This window comes from Equus caballus, chromosome 7, assembly GCF_041296265.1.
Source record: "Equus caballus isolate H_3958 breed thoroughbred chromosome 7, TB-T2T, whole genome shotgun sequence".
Taxonomy (NCBI): Eukaryota; Metazoa; Chordata; class Mammalia; order Perissodactyla; family Equidae; genus Equus; species Equus caballus.
In genome coordinates, this window is record NC_091690.1 from 46,435,896 (window position 1) to 46,457,332 (window position 21,437).

General features: G+C 44.7%; 1 protein-coding gene across 4 annotated transcripts in view; it reads left to right on the forward strand.

Moving 5' to 3' along the window:
* ADGRE3 (adhesion G protein-coupled receptor E3) overlaps nt 1–21,437 on the forward strand; it is a 63,843-nt gene that overhangs the window by 26,293 nt on the left and 16,113 nt on the right. For all 4 annotated transcript variants that reach the window (XM_070273015.1, XM_070273013.1, XM_070273012.1 and 1 more), the window contains 3 exons: nt 2,187–2,389; nt 7,207–7,384; nt 11,934–12,053. In XM_070273015.1, coding sequence (XP_070129116.1) covers nt 2,187–2,389; nt 7,207–7,384; nt 11,934–12,053 — 501 coding nt within the window. The remainder of the gene's footprint in view (nt 1–2,186; nt 2,390–7,206; nt 7,385–11,933; nt 12,054–21,437) is intronic.

Consider the following 21,437-nt stretch of genomic DNA (forward strand, 5'->3'; position numbering starts at 1 on the left):
GCGCTCCAGTCTCTGATGTTCTCTGGGCCTGCTCCTTTCTCCACTTTCCTTGCAAAGTGGTTTTCTCTGCTCCCTAGTCCACAGGACCAGAAATACGGCCACCAACAGCTCCAAATCTTACCGTCGTTATTGACCCAACCACCCAAAGAGAGATCAATTGTCTCTCTTTTGAACCTAATTGCAAATTTTTTTTTGGAAATGTACAAAATTGCCCAGTTTGAGTCATGTGCCTACCTTTGGATCTGTGTTGAGGGGGAGGCGCTATGTTGTATAAGAATGACCAGTCTCGTGGAAACCGTATAGATGGGGCAAGTCTACACACAAGGAATGTGGGACTAGGCAGGCTATCCATGAGGTGCTGGCTACAGTTGATATCAGAAGAGAGAGAGTCTTTAAAGCTAAATCCTAGGATGCTGTTGGTGGAGAAACAATAATACTAATAGCTAGTATTTGTTTCGCTTGTGCTATGTGCCAGGTACTCCATAAGTGATTTACATTTACCATAACCATGTGAGGTAAGCACTGTTATTGCAGATAAAGAAATTGAGATGTCCAAAAGTTAAGTAACTTGCCCAAGGTCAGCCAGCTAATAAGCAGGTTTTTAACTTGGGTCAGCTTACACTGAGAGTCCACACTCTTAGCCACTCGCTATGCTGCAACGTGGGACTCAGAGAAGGCATAAAAGGGACAAAGCACTCTTATTCTGGTGCAAAAAAATAAGTTATCCCTCTTTATAAGTCAAGATCCAGTCTGGAAAATATAAGACACACCACATCTTTCAAACATCAGGAATTCCATATCGAGAGTAGGTACTGGTGAGGGAAGAGCTGAGAAGTCAAAAGAGGGATCGTGAGGCAACCCAGAGATTAGCAACAGCAGAAATCTGCAGCCGTTCTGCACCCAGAGGGGCAGGGGAGGAAGTGATACTACCAGGGCTTAAGAGCTGCGTCCGTCTAATCAGAGTTGGGAACTTGGAAGAGAGACAGCCAAAGCTGGAGATGCCACAAGAGGTAGAGAAAGGGGGGAGAAACACCCTGGCTCCTCCTTTCCTCTGCTCCCACGTTCCACCAGCATCTCCCACTGGCTGAACCTGCCAGGAAGCCACCAGGCAAGGGACCCTGGCAGGTGGAGTTGTCCATGTAATGGAACAGAGCATGGAAAAAGTAGGATCTGAGGGCACATTGACAGCTGACTGACACTTCTCTTGACAATGTACCCACAGACTGAGATTGTACCTGGCTTCTGATGCGTCTGTTAAACTCACTTTATTTTACAAGGCAGAAAAATGCCCTTGATTATTTTGCTAATTTTAAGAGCTCCTCACAGCCCTGTTATATGGATTGAATCCATCTGGGGTTAGTTATCACCAGGTTTGGTAGGTCCAACAAAGCCCCTGTGGGAAAGCGTGCAGCTTTCAGCCAAAAGTGCAATTTCTACAATGAATGTGGTTTCCAATAACAGACATATTCTAGACTCAGGGTTGTAGGTCAAAGTGCTTGAACTCTTAAGGCAAAACCCTCAATATTACAAGAAAGCCCTTTGTCCTTTTTAGTAAATAGACTCAGCTGAAAACCGAGATACAGGAGGTACAGATTTAGCCTCAACCTGATGGTGAAGCATGAGAAGCGACACACAAAGGTCTCATTCACAGCTGATAACCCAAAACTGACCCTCCTGTTTCACTTGTCGTTCTCAGCCAGGCTGAACTTAAAAATCTGAGGCATCTAATTTTCTGTTTCCTCGGCCATTTCAGTTTTAATGTCCACCCAAGACCAAATTTAAAAATTTGGAGCTCACCCTTTTCTGCTGCCTCTGTGCCAGGTATCTCCACCGCGGCAACGCTGACATCTGGGGTCTGATCAGTCTTGTGGTCATGCATTGTAGGGTGTTGACAGTACCCCAGGCCTCCACCCACTAGATGCCACCCACGTCCCCACCCCAAGCTGTCACCACCAAAAGTGTCTCCAGCCATTACCAATGTCCTCTGGGGGCAAAATCACCCCCAGTCGAAAAATGCCGCTCCACACCATGACAGGGAACTCAGGTTCTGATCCCCGAAAAGAGCGAGCAACCCGTCAGTAAACACGAAGAGTTCAGACCCTCCAGACGCAGTCACCCGCTCGCACGCCCGCCTCTCCTCCCTCTCCCTCGGTTCTGACAGTAACCTCCCGCAATATCTTTTGCAGCGACCACCACCGCAGCGACCACCACCGCAGCAACCACCACCACAGCGACCACCACCGCAGCAACCACAACCACAGCGACCACCACCGCAGCGACCACCACCGCAGCGACCACCACCGCAGCAACCACCACCACAGCGACCACAACCACAGCGACCACCACCACAGCAACCACCACCGCAGCAACCACCACGTACAGGAAAGAGGTGAGTGGAAGCTGAGCTCTGGAACCCAGCCAGGTAACAAATGTTTGCAAAGCCCAAATTAGCAGGTAGGGGTAGATACTATATGTTACATGGGTACTATATATTATATGTTCATATATCATATATGTGGTGTCATATATGTGATATATCACATATTATGTAACAGTACGATATATTTTAATACATTGTATGTTAATTATAATATAATATCACAGTGTTAGAATTTTTTTTTTTTTGAGGAAGATTAGCCCTGAGCTAACTGCTGCCAATTTTCCTCTTTTTGCTGAGGAAGACTGGCCCTGAGCTAACATCCGTGCCCATCTTCCTCTACTTTATATGTGGGATGCCCACCACAGCATGGCTTGTCAAGCACTGCCATGTCCACACCTGGGATCCGAACTGGTGAACCCTGGGCCACCAAAGCAGAACGTGCTCACTTAACCGCTGCACCACCAGGCTGGCCCCTATAATGTTATGTTTTACATATACCTGTGATGCATACATATCCATGACTATGTTTATCGCTATATGTGTATCATCATATATCTCACATAGAGAAAGATAGATACAGTGTTTCCACATACGGGTGTGTGTGTTCCCACATGTGTGTTCTGCCACCTAAAGTCAGGATCTGTCCCAGGCCAAGAAAGACAGACTAAGCAAGACTGTATCAAGGAAGGCTGAGCTTCTGGAAGAAAAAGACCCACATATCCAATGGCTTTGTAAAGATGGACTTTATTACTTTCTGAATTAACAGTCCAGAGGCGAGCAGTCCAGGCTGGCAAAGGGATCCCACTCCATGAGGCCATTAAAGGCCCCATGTTCTTTCCATGCTGTGGCTCCACCACCCCCTGGCATCTTGTCCTCAACTGCAGTCAAAGCTGGTTTGCTGCAATGTTGCATTCGTACCAGTGGGGAGAGAGGAGAAGGAGTTCAGGGCAAGTGGTCTCGAGTGCAGGGTGAAGAGGGGAGAGAGGAGAGAAGAGATGCATGTACTCACTATGTGATAGGCTAGTAAGACTGTGATAATTTCCTTGGAGACATGTCATAAAGTGACAGCCCAGAAGTTGCACATGTCATGGCCAAACCTAGCGGCAGGGGAGGCTGGGACAACATGGTCTGTAGCTGGGCAGCATGACCTGGATAGATGTTGAGGAATTCATTCAATTATTCAAAGGAAGAGGGGGAAATGGATATCATAGGACAGTTAAAAGAGAGAGACGCTGAGATAGTGCCTGCTGGGTAGTAATCACTGAGTGTCCATACCAACTCTGAATTTTAATTAAAAAAATGATCCGTGTCTCTGAGAACGTGCAGACCAGCAGAATGAGCTCATCCGTCCTCCCCTCACTCCCCACCCTCACCCTGCCCCACTCCAGAGGGATTGCTCACGCCTTGACCTCCCGAGCTCCAGGCCTCCGGGTACGTACTGCTCTCTCCACCTGACCTTCTTTTCCCGATCCCTCACCTGGCTGGCTTCCTCCAGTCTTCTTTGCTCAAGACTCAATTCAGGCGGCACGTCCTCCTGGATGGCCTCCCTAAACCGCCTCCCTCTGAGTTAATATCACGTCCCTGTGGTGGGAGGATGTGGAGGCTAGAAGTGTAGATGGGCTCGGATCCTGGCCCCACAGGGGCAAGAGACAGGGTAAAATGACAACCTCTCTGTATTCGCCAGAGTTCTCCGGAGAGACAGAACTAGCAGGAGGGACAGGTGCAGATACAAACAGATCTCTTGTAAGGAATTGGCTCAGGTGATTAGGGAGGCTGACGGGTCCCAAGATCTGCGGGTGGCGAGCTGGTGACCCAATAGTGTGGTTCCAGCTTGCATCCAGAGGCCGGAGACCCAGCCAGAGCTGATGTTTCAGTTCAAGTCTAAAGGAAAAAACCAGTTCCAGGGAGTCAGGGAGTCAGGCAGGAGAAATCCCCTCTCACTGAGATTTATGGTTCTACTCAGGCCCCCAGCGACTGGAGGAGGCCCACCCACATCAGGGCGGGCAGTCTGCGTGACCCCATCTGCCCATTCAAATGTTAATCTCATCCAGAAAACACCCTCACAGACACACCTGGAATGATGCTTGACCGACTATCTGGGCACCCCATGACCCAGTCACGTTGACACACAAAATTAACCATCACACTTTCCAAGACTGATTACGCGTGTGTAAGATGGGGGTGATGATGGCACCTCCCTCCTTGGGTGGATGGAAGCTCAGATGCAATAACATATGTGGAGCACTTAGCACGGTGCCTGGTCCAGAGCACGCCCCCATCCACAATGTCCTCTGGCAGACTGACAATATCTATGTGATGTGTCATCGCCCCATAGACGTGCACTTCTTGAGGGCAGGAATCAGACCAGGCCCACACGGGGAGCTCAACAAGTGTTCACTGAAGTAATGAACAAATAATCATGTGATCGACAGGAATGTTTCATTATAAAATTTCATTGCCAGTTTCCTCAAAAAGTTAAAAATAGAATTGCCATATGACCCAGAAATTCCACTCCTAGGAACACAACCAAGAGAACCGAGGACAGGGACTCAGGTACCTGCACACCTGTGTTTGTAGCAGCACTATTCACAACTACCAAACGGGAAAAACAGCCCATATGTCCACCACAGATGAATGGATAAACAAAATGTGGTCTAGGCATCCAGTGGCATATTATTCAGCCATAAAAATGAATAAAGTCCTGATTCATACAACAATAGGGATGAGCCTTGAAAACGTGATGCTCAGTGAAAGAAGAGAGACACAAAAAGTCACAGAATGTGTGATTCCACTGATAGGAAATGTCCAGAACAGGCAGGTCCAGAGAGACCGATGCAGTTTAGCGGGCGTCAGCCACTTGGGGGGAGAAAAATGGAGAGTAATTGATTAATGGGTAGGAAGTTTTATTTTGCAGTGATAAAGATACTTTGGAACTACACAGAGGTTATGGTTGCACATCATGAATATACTAATTTGCCACTGAATGGTACACTTTAAAAAAGTGAATTTTGGGGGCTGCCCCATGGCCCATGGTTAAGTCTGCATGCCCCATTTCGGGAGCCCAGGGTTTTGCCAGTTCGGATCCTGGGTGTGGACATAGCACCACTCATCAGGCCAGGCTGAGGCGGCGTCCCACATGCCACAACTAGAAGGACCCACAACTAGAACATACAACTATGTACTGGGGGGCTTTGGGGAAAAAAAAAAAGAAGAAAGAAAAAGAAATGAATTTTATGTTGTGTGGATTTCACCCCAATAAAAAAATGCATTGCTGGAAAAAGATAGGTGCAAAGTCATCATGCTGGATCCGACACCACGATAACAATTCTGAATGGCAAATACTGTGGTGTCTACTCTGTACATATGGGTTTAAAACCAAAACGATTTCAGTGGTCATTTGGAGGAGAGAGAAATTTTCTACGTCAGGCAAGCAGGGTAGGAGGGGGCTCCCAAACTAGAAACCGCAGCTCAGAATTTCCACAAAGACTCATTAGGTTGAGTGAGAAGAACACTGAAAATGTCTGTTTGAACCCTGGTCCTGAACGTCCCTCCAGGGCTCTTTAAGAGCCACTTGTAACACGCTGGTGTGATAGCATTTTCTGTTTAGGAGCATTCGTTCAGCCCGGGGACGCTCACTGAGCACTAACTACTTGCCAAGGACCGTTCCAGGTGCTGGGAAGCAGCTGTGAACAAGCCAAAGTCGCCATCCTGACGAGACGTCCTGTCTGGTGCTTCAATGTGCCCACGAGCCCCCCGGGGCCAGGGCTAATGCAGATTGGGCTTCAGGGCGCCAGGAGCCTACCTTCCTAACGGCCCTATTGCGGGTCCACGAGCCACCTCAGAGCACCAGGACGTGGGCGTCCGCACAGAAATGGTCTTTCAAAGAACCTGGACTACCCTTTTTTTTTTTTTCCTTTTTCTCCCCAAAGCCCCCAGGTACATAGTTGTATATTCTTGGTTGTGGGTCCTTCTAGTTGTGGCATGTGGGATGCTGCCTCAGCGTGGTTTGATGAGCAGTGCCATGTCCGCACGCAGGATTCAAACCAACGAAACACTGGGCTGCCTGCAGCGGAGCGCACGAACTTAACCCCTCGGCCACGGGCCAGCCCCCTGGATGACCATTTTTCAACTTCCCCTGGCCTTTCATTATTCTCCGGCCATGGGTCCGTCTCTTTGCTATCCTTCACAGACAAATTTCTTGATTTACAAAGGCCGCACAGAGTGACTTTCGATCTATAACTCTACTTCAGCCTTTCTCAGCTTTGTATAACGTGTAATATTATAACGTTAAAATATTCGAGACTGGCATTCTCTGCTGTGGGGCTTGTCCTGTGCGTTATCGTGTGCTGAGCACCACGTCTGGCCTCCACCCATTAGATACCAGAAGCGTCCCTCAGTGGTGACAGTCATAAACGTCTCAGACATTTCCAAATGTCCCCTCGGGGTCAAAATCTTCCCCAGTGAAAACCACAGGTCTGTTTTGAGCAAGCTTACCACTTCCCTGTTGGTAAAAGATGTTCCTGGTAACTAACCCTTACCTGGTGTTTACCGGGTACAGACGCTGTTCTAAAAATGCAGCATCTCTTTTCTCATTTAATCTCCCCAAAAGGCTGTGGGCTCCTATTACTGCTCCCATCCTAAGATGAGGAAACTGAGGCACTGATCAATTGAGTGACTTTCCCAAGGTCGTAGAACCAGTGAATTACGGAGGTGGGATTCGAACTAGGTCCTCTGGCTCCAGAACCTGCTTTCTCGTGCTTTCTACCGTCCCTCGGGGTGTGGGACCTATTGGGTTGGATTTCCTTAAATTCTTTATATCTTCCAAGGTGCAACAGATTGTTGACAAAGTCGAATCACTTCTCAGCAATAAGACTCTATGGGAAGAGAAGAGAGATGTCCCATCCTGGGCCACAAATATTCTCCAGGAGACGGAGTCGAATGTTCTAAAAACTGCCTTGAAAACCCCAAACCAAAACAACCAGCGAGGTCAAACTAGTACTGTGGGTAAGAAGAGAGCAAGGCGTGGTGCCTGGGGCTGGTTTCTGGCTGGGGCTGGATTCAGCAATTAGAAAAATAAGTAAACGCGCTGCGTGAGTCCATTTATACAGGCACGCCTCAGAGATATTGTGGGTTCGTTTCCAAACCACCACAATAAAGGAAGTCACACGAATTTTTTGGTTTGCCAGCGCACATGAAAGTTATGTTTACACTATACTGTAGTCTGTTAAGTGTGCAACAGCATTATGTCTAAGAAAAATGTGCAGACCTTGATTTAAAAATATTTTATTGCTAAAACATGCCAACCATCGTCTGAGTCCTCAGTGAGTCACAACTTTGTTGCTGGTGGAGGTCTCGCCTCGGTGTTCACTGGTCAGGGCGGTGGCTGCAGAAGGCTGGGGCAGCTGGGGCAACTTCTTAGAATAAGACGCAATGAAGTCGCCACGTCAGTTGACTCATCTTTTCACGAGCGATTTCTCTGTAGCCTGTGATGCTGTTTGGTGGCATTTTACCCACAGCAGAACTTCTTTCAAAATTGGAGTCAGCCCTCTCAGACCCTGCCACTGCTTTGTCAACTAAGTATATGTCATATTCTAAATCCTTTGTTGTCATTTCAATAAGCTTCACGGCATCTTCACCAGGAGTAGATTCCATCTCAGGAAACCACTTTCTTTGCTCATCCGTAGAAGCAGCTCCTCACCTGTTAAAGGTTTCTCGTGAGACTGCAGCAGTCCAGGCACATCTGCAGGCTCCACTCTAATTCCAGCTCTCTTGCTGTCTCCATCACACCTGCAGTTCCTTCCTCCACTGAAGTCTTGAACCCCTCAAAGTCATCCATGAGGGTTGGAACCAACTTCTTCTGAATTCCTATCAATGTTGACATTTTGACCTCTTCCCTGAATCACGAGTGTTCTTGATGGCGTCTAGAAAGGTGAATCCTTTCCAGAGGTTTCCAATTTACTTTGCCCAGATCTGTCAGAGGAATCACAATCTAAGGCAGGAATAGCCTTATGAAGTGTATTTCTTTAATCATAAGACTTGAAAGTCAAAATTGCTCCTTGATCCACGGGCTGCAGAATGGATGCTGTGTCAGCAGGCAACGTTAATCTCACTGCACATCTCCACCAGGGCTCCTGGGGGACGAGGTGCACCGTCAATGAGCAGTGATATTTTGAAGGGAATCTTTTTCTGAGCAGTAGGTCTCAACAGTGGGCTTAAAATATTCAGCCAACCATGTTGTAAACACATGTGCTGTCGTGCAGCCTTTGTTATTCCATTTGTAGAGCACAGGCAGAGTAGACTTAGCACAATTCTTAAGGGCCCTGGGATTTTCTGACGGTAAACGAGCACTGGCTTCAGCTCAGAGTCACCAGCTGCATGAGCACCTGACAAGAGAGTCAGCCTGTCCTCTGAAGCTTTGAAGCCAGACATTGACTTCTCTCTGGCTATGAAAGTCCTAGATGACGTCTTCTTCCAATAGAAGGCTGTTTTGTCTACACTGAAGATCTGTTGTTTGGTGCAGCCCCTTCATTGATGATCTCAGCTGGATCTTCTGGAGAACTTGCAGCAGCTTCTCCATCAGCACCTGCTGCTTCATGTGCACTTTGATGTTAGGGAGGCGGCTTCTTTCCTTAAACCTCATGAACCAAGCTCTGCCAGCTTCAAACTTTTCTTCTGCAGCTTCCTCCGCTCTCTCAGTCTTCACAGAATTGAAGAGAGTGAGGGCCTGGCTCTGGATTAGGCTTTGGTTTAAAGGACTGTTGTGGCCGGTTTGATCTTCTACCCAGCCCACTAACACTTCCTCCATTTCGGCAATAAGGCTGTTTCACTTTCTTATCATCCCTGTGTTCACTGGAGCAGTGCTTTTCATTTCCTCCAAGAAGTTTTCCTTTACGTTCACAACTTGGCTAACTGTTTGGCACAACTGGCCTCGCTCTCAGCCCATCTTGGCTTTCAACGTGCCTTCGTCACTAAGCTTAGTCACTTCTAGCTTTTGGTTTAAAGTGAAAGCTGTGTGACTCTTCCTTTCACTTGAACACTTAGAGGCCGTTGTAGGTTATTAATTGGCCTAATTTCAATATTATTGTGTCTCAGGGAGTAGGGAGGCCTGAGGAGAGGGAGAGAGACAAGGGAAGAATTGCCAGGGGATGGGGCAGTCAGAACACACACAACATTTATTGACTAAGCTCGCCATCTTACTTGGGTGCTGTTTTTGGAGCCCCAAAGCAATTACAATAGTAACATCAAAGTTCACAGATCACAGGTCGCCATAACAAATATAATGATAATGCAGAAGTTTGAAATACTGTGAAAATTACCGAAATGTGGCACAGAGACACGAAGTGAGCAAATGCTGTTGGAAAAATGGCGCCAAGAGATTTGCTCAACACAGGGCTGCCACAAACTTTCAACGCGTAAAAATCACAGTGTCTGCGAAGCACAATAAAATGAGGTCTGCCTGTATAAAACTCTACAAAATGCAAACTAGTCTATAGCGATGGAGGAATCGGGGAGGGCGGAAAAAGGGGATGAGAAAATGTTAGGAGACTGTGGGGGATGGAAACGTTCGCCAGCTCCACTGCGGTGCTGGTGTCACCCCTACGACCCATCAGATCACATACTTTCACGTGTGCGGCTTCTTGCCCATCAGTTACACCGCCACAGAGCTGTTAAAAACCATCAACAGTTTCCAATCCTGGGTCTGGGATTCTGGATTAAAGGTAGTTTTTTTGTTTTTTTTAATCCAGTGACTTCATAACTTAAGCACATGTCACAGTGGAGCTATTTCAGCCACCCTGCAAGGAAAGTCTTCCTATATATTTGAAAATAAAAGTACTTTCATTACACTTGTCATACATATTCATTACTTAACCATGTGAGGAGATAATACGTTAATTATCTTGACCGTGGTAATCATTTCACCATGTATCAGTGTGCCGTCATCATACCGCACACCTTAAATATATACAATTTTTATTTTTAGAGATAACAGTAAATAAATAAAATACCATAGCAAAACCAAATATTAATTTTTTTAAACATTAGAAAAAAACGTAAACAAAACTAAATTTAGACCAGCCACATCTGCCCACATCCAGTCTTCCAATCCTATACCTCTGTGGGCGCGTGTCTGATGAAGGGGCACATCTCTGCTGTGTGTATTTTACATGCAGTTCCGCAACCTGCTTCTGAACCGCTCTCCATGTAAATTGTCTACATCATCATCGCCTGTGTTACTGTCTACATCATCACCTGTGTTACTGTCTACATCATCACCTGTGTTACTGTCTACATCATCATCACCTGTGTTACTGTCTACATCATCATCTGTGTTACTGTCTACATCATCACCTGTGTTACTGTCTACATCATTGTCTGTGTTACTGTCTACATCATCGTCTGTGTTACTGTCTACATCATCATCACCTGTGTTACTGTCTACATCATCACCTGTGTTACTGTCTACATCATTGTCTGTGTTACTGTCTACATCATCATCGTCTGTGTTACTGTCTACATCATCGTCTGTGTTACTGTCTACATCATTGTCTGTGTTACTGTCTACATCATCATCGTCTGTGTTACTGTCTACATCATCATCACCTGTGTTACTGTCTACATCATCGCCTGTGTTACTGTCTACATCATCACCTGTGTTACTGTCTACATCATTGTCTGTGTTACTGTCTACATCATCATCGTCTGTGTTACTGTCTACATCATCATCACCTGTGTTACTGTCTACATCATCGTCTGTGTTACTGTCTACATCATCGTCTGTGTTACTGTCTACATCATCACCTGTGTTACTGTCTACATCATCGCCTGTGTTACTGTCTACATCATCGTCTGTGTTACTGTCTACATCATCGTCTGTGTTACTGTCTACACCATCATCGCCTGTGTTACTGTCTACATCATCACCTGTGTTACTGTCTACACCATCATCGTCTGTGTTACTGTCTACATCATCACCTGTGTTACTGTCTACACCATCACCTGTGTTACTGTCTATGTCATCACCTGTGTTACTGTCTACACCATCATTGCCTGTGTTACTGTCTACATCATCACCTGTGTTACTGTCTACACCATCATCGCCTGTGTTACTGTCTACATCATCACCTGTGTTACTGTCTACACCATCATCGCCTGTGTTACTGTCTACATCATCACCTGTGTTACTGTCTACATCACCATCACCTATGTTATTGTCTTCTGTGGTTTACAGCATTGCATTGCATGGGTGTGCTGTAATTTATTTATTTCCCTCTTCTGAGAAATGTGCGTTTTCACCAAACAACTCTGTGATAAAGACCATTGAAAATGTATCTGTGTGTACTTGTTCAATATTTTATTAGGATAAATTCATTGAAGAGGAGTCATTAGGTCAAGGGGAAAAAAACATTTTATAGATTTTTAATACACATGACTATGTTGGCCTCCAGAAATGCTGTTTGCTCTGCTTTTTATTCAGCTCAGAGCTGTTCTTGGAGCTACGTACATTTTTAAACCTCATAATAACAGTAAGCTTGCCCATTGCTTTTCTTATCAGCTGTTGAAACTCGAGTTGTCACAGACAATTGCTCCGAGGAAAGAAAGGTCTTCACCTTGAACGCACAAAAGAACTCAGTGGACATCCTCTGCGCTGACGTTGTCCAGGGAAACATACAAGGTACGTGTGGCAGCTGCATTCAGAACCCCTAAGATGTCACTGTGAGCCGTGAGGAAACACCCCGAATAGGCTCCCCCCAAATGGGTCTGTTACCCTAAGACTGTGTCACTTGAGTCTTTAAAAAAAAAGAGAGAGAGAGAGAGAGACATCTTCCTCAAGTGGAGGCTTTCTGTTCTCTGGCTCGGAAGACACTTCTTTGCCACCCAGGGCTGTGCTGTCCAGGCTGCAGTTTGGGTTCACACAGAAGCAGCCCCTGGGACAAGTGCATAAGGAGTTCAAGTACGAGGAGTTTATTTGGAGGTTGACCACAGGACGCAGCAGTAGCCATATTAGTCAGGATTCTCCAGAGAAGCAGAACCAATAGGATGTGTGTGGAGAGAGAGACAGACATTCTGAGGAAGTAACTCATGCGATTGTGGAGGGTGGCAAGTCTAAACTCTGGCCAGCAGGCTGGAGACCCCAGGGAGGAGCTGATGTCTCAGCTCGAGTCTGAAGGTAATCTCTTCCTTGGAGGAAGTCAGTCTTTTTCTTAAGACTTTCCACTGATTGCAAGAAGCCCACCCCCATTATCTGGGGGAAGATAATCTGCATGACTCAAAGTCTACTGATCTAAATGCTAATCGCACCTAAAAAAAACCCTTCACAGCAACATCCAGACTGGTGTTTGACCAAATATCTGGGCATCGCGGGGTCGCCACGTTGACGTGTAAAATTAACCACCCCAGCAGGGGAGACAGGCAGTGAGACAGGGAACAGGAGGCAGCAGGACAGGAATTGTGAGGTTAGGGAGCAAGTTTCTACTGGTGGGAACGGGCTCAGTCTCACCCGTCATCCCGTTCAAGGAGGGGGATGCCTGCTCTGATCCATCGAGGGTCCGGGGCCCTTCCAGTCAGTCCCGTGTACAGACCACACACACTCGCTCTGGGGAAAGCCCCCAGGCAGAGTCACAGCTGCTTGCAGTAGAATTCGTCCACAGGCAAATGAAGAAACAAGGAATGCCAAGAGGGTAAAGTCAGGGAGCCTGCAGTATCCGCTACATAGCCCATAGAAAGGAATGGATTGTTACTATGAATTGTCCCCGTGTTGCCAGACCTCCTGATCCTCCAAGAGACACCAAAACTTGGGTTGTTTGCATGAATGCCTCCAATTTTTAAACTTCACAAAATACTTTCACTATAACTGCCATATAGCTATAACGGCTCTGGCATGATCAATGGGGTCTTAAAATCCAATCATGTTACATGTGGGGTACAGCTGGTCTGGACTGTCACTCAAAGCCCCAGAGTCAAGAGCTGAACTCAGAAAGTCTCATGAGGCGGTTATTTCCCATCCCCCTCTCCCCACCGCCGAGAAGATAAGAGCTTGAATGTGCCTCCGGTTGAGGACGGGCCAGGCGGAGGATGAAAGCTAACCTCCAACCACACGGTTTCACACTTCCCCTGTTGCTCACAATTTGCAGAGAGTGTGCAAGTCTTCACAGTGCAGGCCAAACAAAAATGTCTGCAGCGCAGTGTGCTCCCTGGTCACGTTCTGAGAAACCGGGGGTGAGGGTTTCAAGATGTGAATCAGGGAGGACACAGCTCAGCCCATGATAATAACTGTCTCTGCCGAATCATATAAGTGAGTGACGGGCATCATCATGTGGTTACATGTGCTCAAGGCCCCTCCAGCATAGACGCCCAGCAGCAGACTAGTCACCACCCTAACAGGCCCTGGGCCTCACATCTGGCCATTTTCTTGCGCTGTTCCTCTACCGGAATGCCAACCACCACTCCTCTGGGTGAACTTTACTCTTTGTTCAACACGACTCAACTGTCACCTCCTCCATGCTGCCTCCCAGGAGTGCCTGCTTCCAACAGATTTCCAGTCAGGCCCTGCCTCCTCTGTGCTCCCTCAGCATCTTGAACCTACCTTATCCTGGCATCTAAGGTGTAGTGTTGTTTCTATTGACCAACATGTCCCTGTCTCTCCCAGCAGACTGGAATCCCCTTAAGGGTGGAAACCCTGAATTCCTTCTCTCTATAGACACCATTATGGGCACAGTACCTGGAGAACAGCGGCCAATGTTCATTGAATTAAATCCACATTTAGATTAAGGCCTCGACATTCCCGATGAGAGAAAAGAACCCATTGGCGGGCTCATGACAAGCTCATAGAGGGACGTTTCTCTGTCCTTCAGGTTGTGAATAGGGCCAGGACATTCTTTGCTTTGGGGCCACCCTGTGCCCTGTAGCATGCTGAGCAGCACCCCTGGCATTTATCCACTGGACACCAGTAGCAATCTCCTGCTTACAACAGACAAAAACACCTCCAGATGTTGCCCCAGGTCCCCTGGGGGGACAGAATCGCCCCAAGTTGAGAGCCGCTGGTCTACAGCGACCTTGTCATTTATCTCCAAATGGCGATAATTTTAAGATTGGAAGGGGATGCTATTAAATTACACTGGTAACATTGGTTTATGACGTTATACCTCAATAAAATAAATAAATCCTTTAAAGTATACTTAAAAATAAATAAATTAATAATAATAAATAAACTACACCGGGACACCAGGTGTGAACTGGGTCAGTCCTAGGGAACCCGAGACTTACCCTCACGTGAGCCCCTCCGGGGAAACACCTCAGAGGATAAACCCAAGCGCAGACACCAGCCTTGGAGACCTCTCCGGCCACTCTTCCCTGCTTGCGATTTTGCTCCTACACCAGAATATTTCAGCTCAAAACTGAGTGATGTCTCACCATCGGAACAGGTGGTTTATCACCTGTTTTCCGACCACCCACTGCCGTTTCCTTCTGAGGAATGGAAACTGCCATGAGGTCAGAAACAGAAGGGAATCTCCACTTCTGACCCCTCAGCCAAGGCCAGAGAACCTGGTTAGAGAAACCCGCAGAGGGGTCTGTTCCAAGGGGATGAGCTGTGCAGCTAGCGAGCGGCAAAACCAGGATTTGATTCTAGAAACTAGTTCCTGCCCCCACCCTCTCAGCTGCTCACTGTGTGTGGCCTCTTTGCCATGTGGACTTCTTGGCAGCTACAAAGAATAATGAATGCTTACTGACATGGGATTATGTTCGTAACATATAAGACGTATATATGCATACATATGTATGCATAGATTGCTAAGGCTGCTGTAACAAGGTGCCAGACTGAGGGGCTTAAACAAGAGAAATTTATTGTCTCCTGGAGGCTGGAGGTCAGAGATCCAGGTGTCGGCAGGGCTGGTTTCTCCTGAGGCCTCTCTCCTGACTCACAGGCGGCCACCCTCTCGCTGTGTCTTCACGTGGTCTTTCCTCTGGGGGTGTGCCTCCTCTTTGTGTGCCCAAATATCTTCTTCTTATAAGGGCTCCAGTTACGGATTAGGGCGCATCCTAACGGCCTCTTTAACTTAATCACCTCTTTAAAGGCCCTGTCTCCAAACAGTCACACTCTGAAGTCCTGGGGGGTTAGGACTTCAACATACGAATTTACGGGGGGATACAATGCAGCCCATAACACTGTCCTATTGATATATGTCATGGGTATGCCCCACTAACATATAATAAAATTATAGATATATGGTATAAGTATACCAAGTACGTATACATTTTTAGCCTGTTCAAGTCAAATTATGGCATTCCCTTGCTTAAATCCCTTCAGTGGCTTTCCAGCAGCTTAAAATAATAGCAAAAGTCCTTCCCAAACCTGTAAGGTCCTCTGAGATCTGCCCCGTCCTCCCCTGGACCTCCCTCCTTGCTTTCTACCCCTCTCTCACTCTGCTCCAGCCATGCGGGCCTCCTCGCTGTGTTTGGCAGTTGATGCTAGCTCAGATCTAATCTTCCTCAAAAAAAAAAAAATAGATTTAATGAGTTCCCCAGTCACTGTGTAACTCGGTAGGAATGCGTCAAACAGGAATTATCCTTTTCAAAAATAATTTACCTAAGACCATTGCTCTTCTGAAGGAAAGCCCTCAATACAACATGAGAACATACAGATTATTATAAAATATATTTATATCCTTGAGATGATGGCATTTGGACAAAGTCCCTTAGACTTAGCCCAAAGAGTCCCTTAGGAAGGGGAAAGCGGCCTTGTGACTCATGAAATAATTTCCCTAGAGTATACTTTGGGCATATAGCACAAGTATAGGCTTTATGAGCCACTGTGGGAGAAAGTTTCCAAAAGCGTTGTTTTCCCCCTAAAATATCTTTTTAGGTGCCCAATGGGTTAATCGGTGTATATACTGGAGAAGTTGCAATTGTGCTCCAATAGGTACTATGGGTTTCTTATTGGGCCTGAACCACACCTGTGAGGGGGTGTCAAAAATTCCCGCTTTTGACTGCCATATCTCTTTCTCTTCTTCCATGGCAATTTATTGAACATATAGAAGGAAATCTTTTACTGGATTAGCAGAGGTAAAAGAAAGTAGCAGGCATTCTTGAGGCTGGGCAGCATATCCAGCTTGATAACATCCTTGCTTATCATTTAAGTAAGACCTATCTGTAAACCAAATTAAATACTAGAATTCAGTCGTGGTCTTTTCCCCTTGTGATGTTGGAAGCATGGTAGCAGGGTTAAAATAGTGAATGCTATTTACCTGCACAATATAACCTAAGAAGGTTTATCATCATTTACTTGCCAGTGCTTCCCATGCAATTTAGCATAACCAACAAGCCTAATTATTATCCCTCCTTTATGGGAAGAGAGAACAAATTTCTTTGAGAAGTCCCAGGGGCCCTCTGAAAATTCTCAAAGAAGAAGGTCAAAATAAAGACTTCATTTAGGATATGAATTATGGGGGGCTGGTACCTTGATAGAGAGACCTCAGTCTTTTTGAACATAGGAAATTCTTTTAACGAAACATAGATCTTCTGTCTTTTAGGTAAACTTACTCAAAAATAAAGAAAAACCTTTTATAACCTCTTTATCAAAAGTAGGCTAAGAGTTTAAGAAAATTATCCCTTTTTAAGAGAGAAAGTCAAATTATAATTTTTGTACCAGCTTACTTTTTATATTCAAACCCATTTACTTCTTTAGATTCATTTCGATCTTTGCCAACTTGACCACGTATAAAACCCCTCAGGGTTTTACTTTCGCCAACGTTCTGCCGCTCTCTTTTACATTCAGAATTTGTCCCATGCCTTTCCTTTTTTCCTCCCTTCTAGAACTTTGGACAAATTTATCTTTCTTAACCAAACAAACAAAATATTTCCATTCTTTATACTTTTTTTCCTGAAAACATCCATGTTTCCTTGAATACAAATGTATTTTCCTTAATTATTGGTAGGCTTAATGACATATTAGAATTTTTTTAACCCTTAGAAACCTTAATTTTTAATGAAAACTAAGTAAGTAATTACAAATTGTTTTATGTTAGCATTTTGTGGATTGGAAAATTTACAAATACCTTTTATAATTTCTAAAAGCATTTTACTTCATAACACAATCTTTTAACAAAATATAAGACATGTTAACTAATACGCTTAAAAACCTTTTAGTTTTTCTGTGATAAGAAGCCAAGAGCAGATAAACTTATATTTAATAATTAATGTCTAATATTTTATCTTATTTAGAGATGACCTAGATATTCAATGAATTTTTATCATTTAAATTAACCTAGCAAAATTTCAAGGTTTGAAGTTACCAAAGAGATTTTGGAAGCTATTCTAAGTACATACAGCATATCACACAATTATTGTTAAAAGTTCACACAACACTCACCTTGTTCACATCTATCTAATTACTTGTTTCCAATAGTTATGTAGATTGCCTACAAGACTTCATGAGACATTAGGCAAAATCAGCCATCATTTTAAGTTATTACTTTTGTTAACCAGTTTTGTGGTAGAGAGAACATCAGCTTATCTGACCAACAAACGCAGAATAAAGGCCGCACGTCCGCATCGTATCCAACGCTGAGAACTCAGAGGACATGCCTGTTTTAATCAAACCAGCAAACTTAAACAAGATTTTATTACCGAAGATTATTTCATCTCATGTTAACTTGAAAGGCATTTGAGTTAGCTGCATTTAGAAAAGTCTTTGTAAGCACTTACTCTAAGTTATTTGAATAAAGCTCTTTAGAAATTATACCATCCAGAGGTAAAATGCCATACCTTTGTAACATAGATATATAGACATGCACATAAACAACTGACAGATACAACAAAGATTTTTCTTAGAAAATCTTTCTTTCAGTCTTAGGAATCTGGGACAGCAATATTCCCCTCTTGTTAAGGACTTGCAGGTCACAGCATGAAGCCAGCCAGAGTTCAGAGGAGAGGCTGTTCATTCAGGAACTGGTCAGGCTTTTTTAGAAGCTCGATTTCCCACTTTCCTTTTAATTTTATTTTGCTACAAAGTAGGAAAAATTCCTAGGGACAGTGCAATGGGTCAGAAGTGTGCTGCTTGTGAGTGTTACTTCCTAAAGAAAGATTGTGAACACTCTCTTACGTGCCTCGGTTTCTCCCACTGGCAGTCTAAAACTGCTGTGGGGGCTCAGAGTGCAGGTGATCAACACTACGTGAGCTTCCCCAGACGAGTCGTAATTAATTAATGTGAATGATGGTTGAGTTCCCTATGGGACTGCTACAGATCACAATTATTGATCCTCTGACACTCCCCGTGAAGTGCTCAGTCCCCTGAGAAGGTCTTTTGGCCAGAAGGAGCAGTGCCCCTCTTCTTCAGAGCTGAACACGTTCAGCCTCTCATTTCTCTATCAAGCAGTTTGTTCAGACTTTATAAACACAATTCTTTACAATTTAAAGCCAAATTAAAATGTCAGCCTGCCCCACCCACTCCAAAGTTCCTTCTAGGCTCCCCTGGCCTAGGAATTCCCCCTAGGTTCCTCTTACCGAGGGTATGTACAGTACCCCCTTAAGACACCGAGGCTTAAGCTTTGAAACAGCTCTTACAAACTCTTGGACCATCAACTTAAAATAAGAGATCAAGGGGGGCTGGCCCCGTGGCCGAGTGGTTAAGTTCGCGCGCTCCGCTGCAGGCGGCCCAGTGTTTCGTCGGTTCGAATCCTGGGCGCGGACATGGCACTGCTCGTCAGACCACGCTGAGGCAGCGTCCCACATGCCACAACTAGAGGAACCCACAACGAAGAATACACAACTATGTACCGGGGGGCTTTGGGGAGAAAAAGGAAAAAATAAAATCTTTAAAAAAAAAAAAAGTTTAAAAAAATAAGAGATCAAGGTTTCAGAACTTGCCAGGGTCACCTGAAGAATGCAGTGAGCCGGGGGGTTCAATGGGCCCCTATTGGTACCAAATGCTGGTTCAGTGTACATTCCAGGTAGTCTCTGGTGGGTTTCTCTAAAATCCTGCCATGACTACACCAAGAAATGTGGATAAAAATAATCCATAACCAATCTATAAATGAAATTAGGGTGAGTTTATTCTGAACCAGATCTGAGGACTAGTGTAGCCCAGAGGCTTCCTTCCCCAAGGAAGGAAGGGAACCAAAGAAGCTGAGTTCACAGAGTGGTCACACACCGTCTTGGAACAAAGAGCATGCATCGCATATGATTGGAATGTCCCTTTTACAATAGTCATGAGACTGTTCTGTCCACACAGCAATTGATGGACACAGCAGGTAGCAGGTCTGCTGTCTCGAGTTGGGTGGTCACAGGTGGGCACAGCAATTGGTTCCTAGTCTAGGGAGAGATGCTTATCCTTAAGGAAATGTCAATGTGGGGGGAAGTTGCACCTTTATCTTAAGGGCATTTGTTCTTGTCTTTGGGACGTAGCAAATGCTTAAAGCAGATGTACAATGCATGCTCAATGGCCACACCAGACCCTTCTGGAAAAACAAGGTCAGGCTGAATTATGGCTTCCTCATATGCTCCAATATATCCTCTTGCTTGCCATTTGTTTACCAGAAAGAACCATTTGTGCTATTATCAGTTTCTACATGTTATCTTCTATGCCCTCTCCATCTAACAGAGTTGTGAAATTGCTTGGCAATAGAAAGTCAATAAAAGATGCAGCACCCCCAAAGAACCAGATAATCCCCAGTAGGCAGCTTTCCACTGGAAGGAAATCCGGTCATAGCTTTCGCCCATTAACAACTTTTGGACATGCGTGTATATTTGGATGCACAAATAGATGCCTAGAAAAAATCTAGAACTCCAACAGTGATTATCTCTGAGTAGTGGAATTTTGTATGGATTGTATTTCGTTTTCTGTTTCTCCTCGTCAAAATTGTATCATTTACTCTTACAACACAGAAATTGTGGTGTATCAAATAATGTGATACACTACGTTAAGTAAAAAAATTAACCAAATATACATGTACTAGTAGGACTAAACCTTGAAAATATTAACTGGAACCACAAAAGAAAGTTGGAAAAAAATATCCAAAGTTGGATACCATTTATGTGAGTTTTTAAACACAGGAAACAACACTATATATTGTTATAGAAACGCATACATAGTAAGTCACAAAAACACTCACGGAAGGCTGCACTTCAAGTCTGTGATTATTTCTGGAGAGGAAGAAAGCATGAAATAGTGGGAGGTTTAGCTATATCTAAAACACTTTCTTTTTTTCACTTTTTTTTATTGAGGTAACGTTGGCTTAAAATATTACACAAATTTCCAGTGGACATCATTATAGTTCATCTTCTACATAGATACATTGTACTGACCACCAAAAGTCCAGGTGCCATTCATCGCCACACACATGTGCCCCATCTTCCTTTCCACCCTCCTTCCACCCCTTCCCCTGTGTAACCACCAATCTGTTCTCCATGTCTATGTGTTTGTTTTATATTGTCTACATACGAGTGAAATCGTACTGTATTTGTCTTTCTCCCTCTGACTTATTTCACTTAGCATAATACCCTCAAGGTCCATCCGTGTTGTCACAAATGGCAAGTTTTCATCTTTTTGTGGCTGAGTCGTATTCCATTATCTATATACACCACATCTTCTTTATCCATTCATCCTTTGATGGGGACTTAAGTTGTTCCCAAGTGTTGGCTATTGTGAATAGTGCTGCAATGAACATAGGGGTGAATATATCTTTTCAAATTATTGTTTTCATGTTCTTTGGATAAATACTCACAAGTGGAATAGCTGGATCACATTGTATTTCTAGTCTTAATTTTTTGAGAAATCGCCATACTGTTTCCCAATTTACATTCCCCCCAGCAGTGTATGAGGGTTCCCTCTTCCCCACATCCCTCCAACACTTGTTATTTCTGGTCTTTTTAATAATAGCCATTCTGATTGGCGTTAGATGATATTTCATTGTGGTTTTAATTTGCATTTCCCTAGTAATTAGTAATGTAAAACATTTTATTTCCTTAAAAAATAACTTTGAAGTTTTATGGAAAATTGATAGTATATGTTAACTCTGGATGTAGTTGTCAGTTGTGTCCTTTTAAATACTTTTCTGGATGT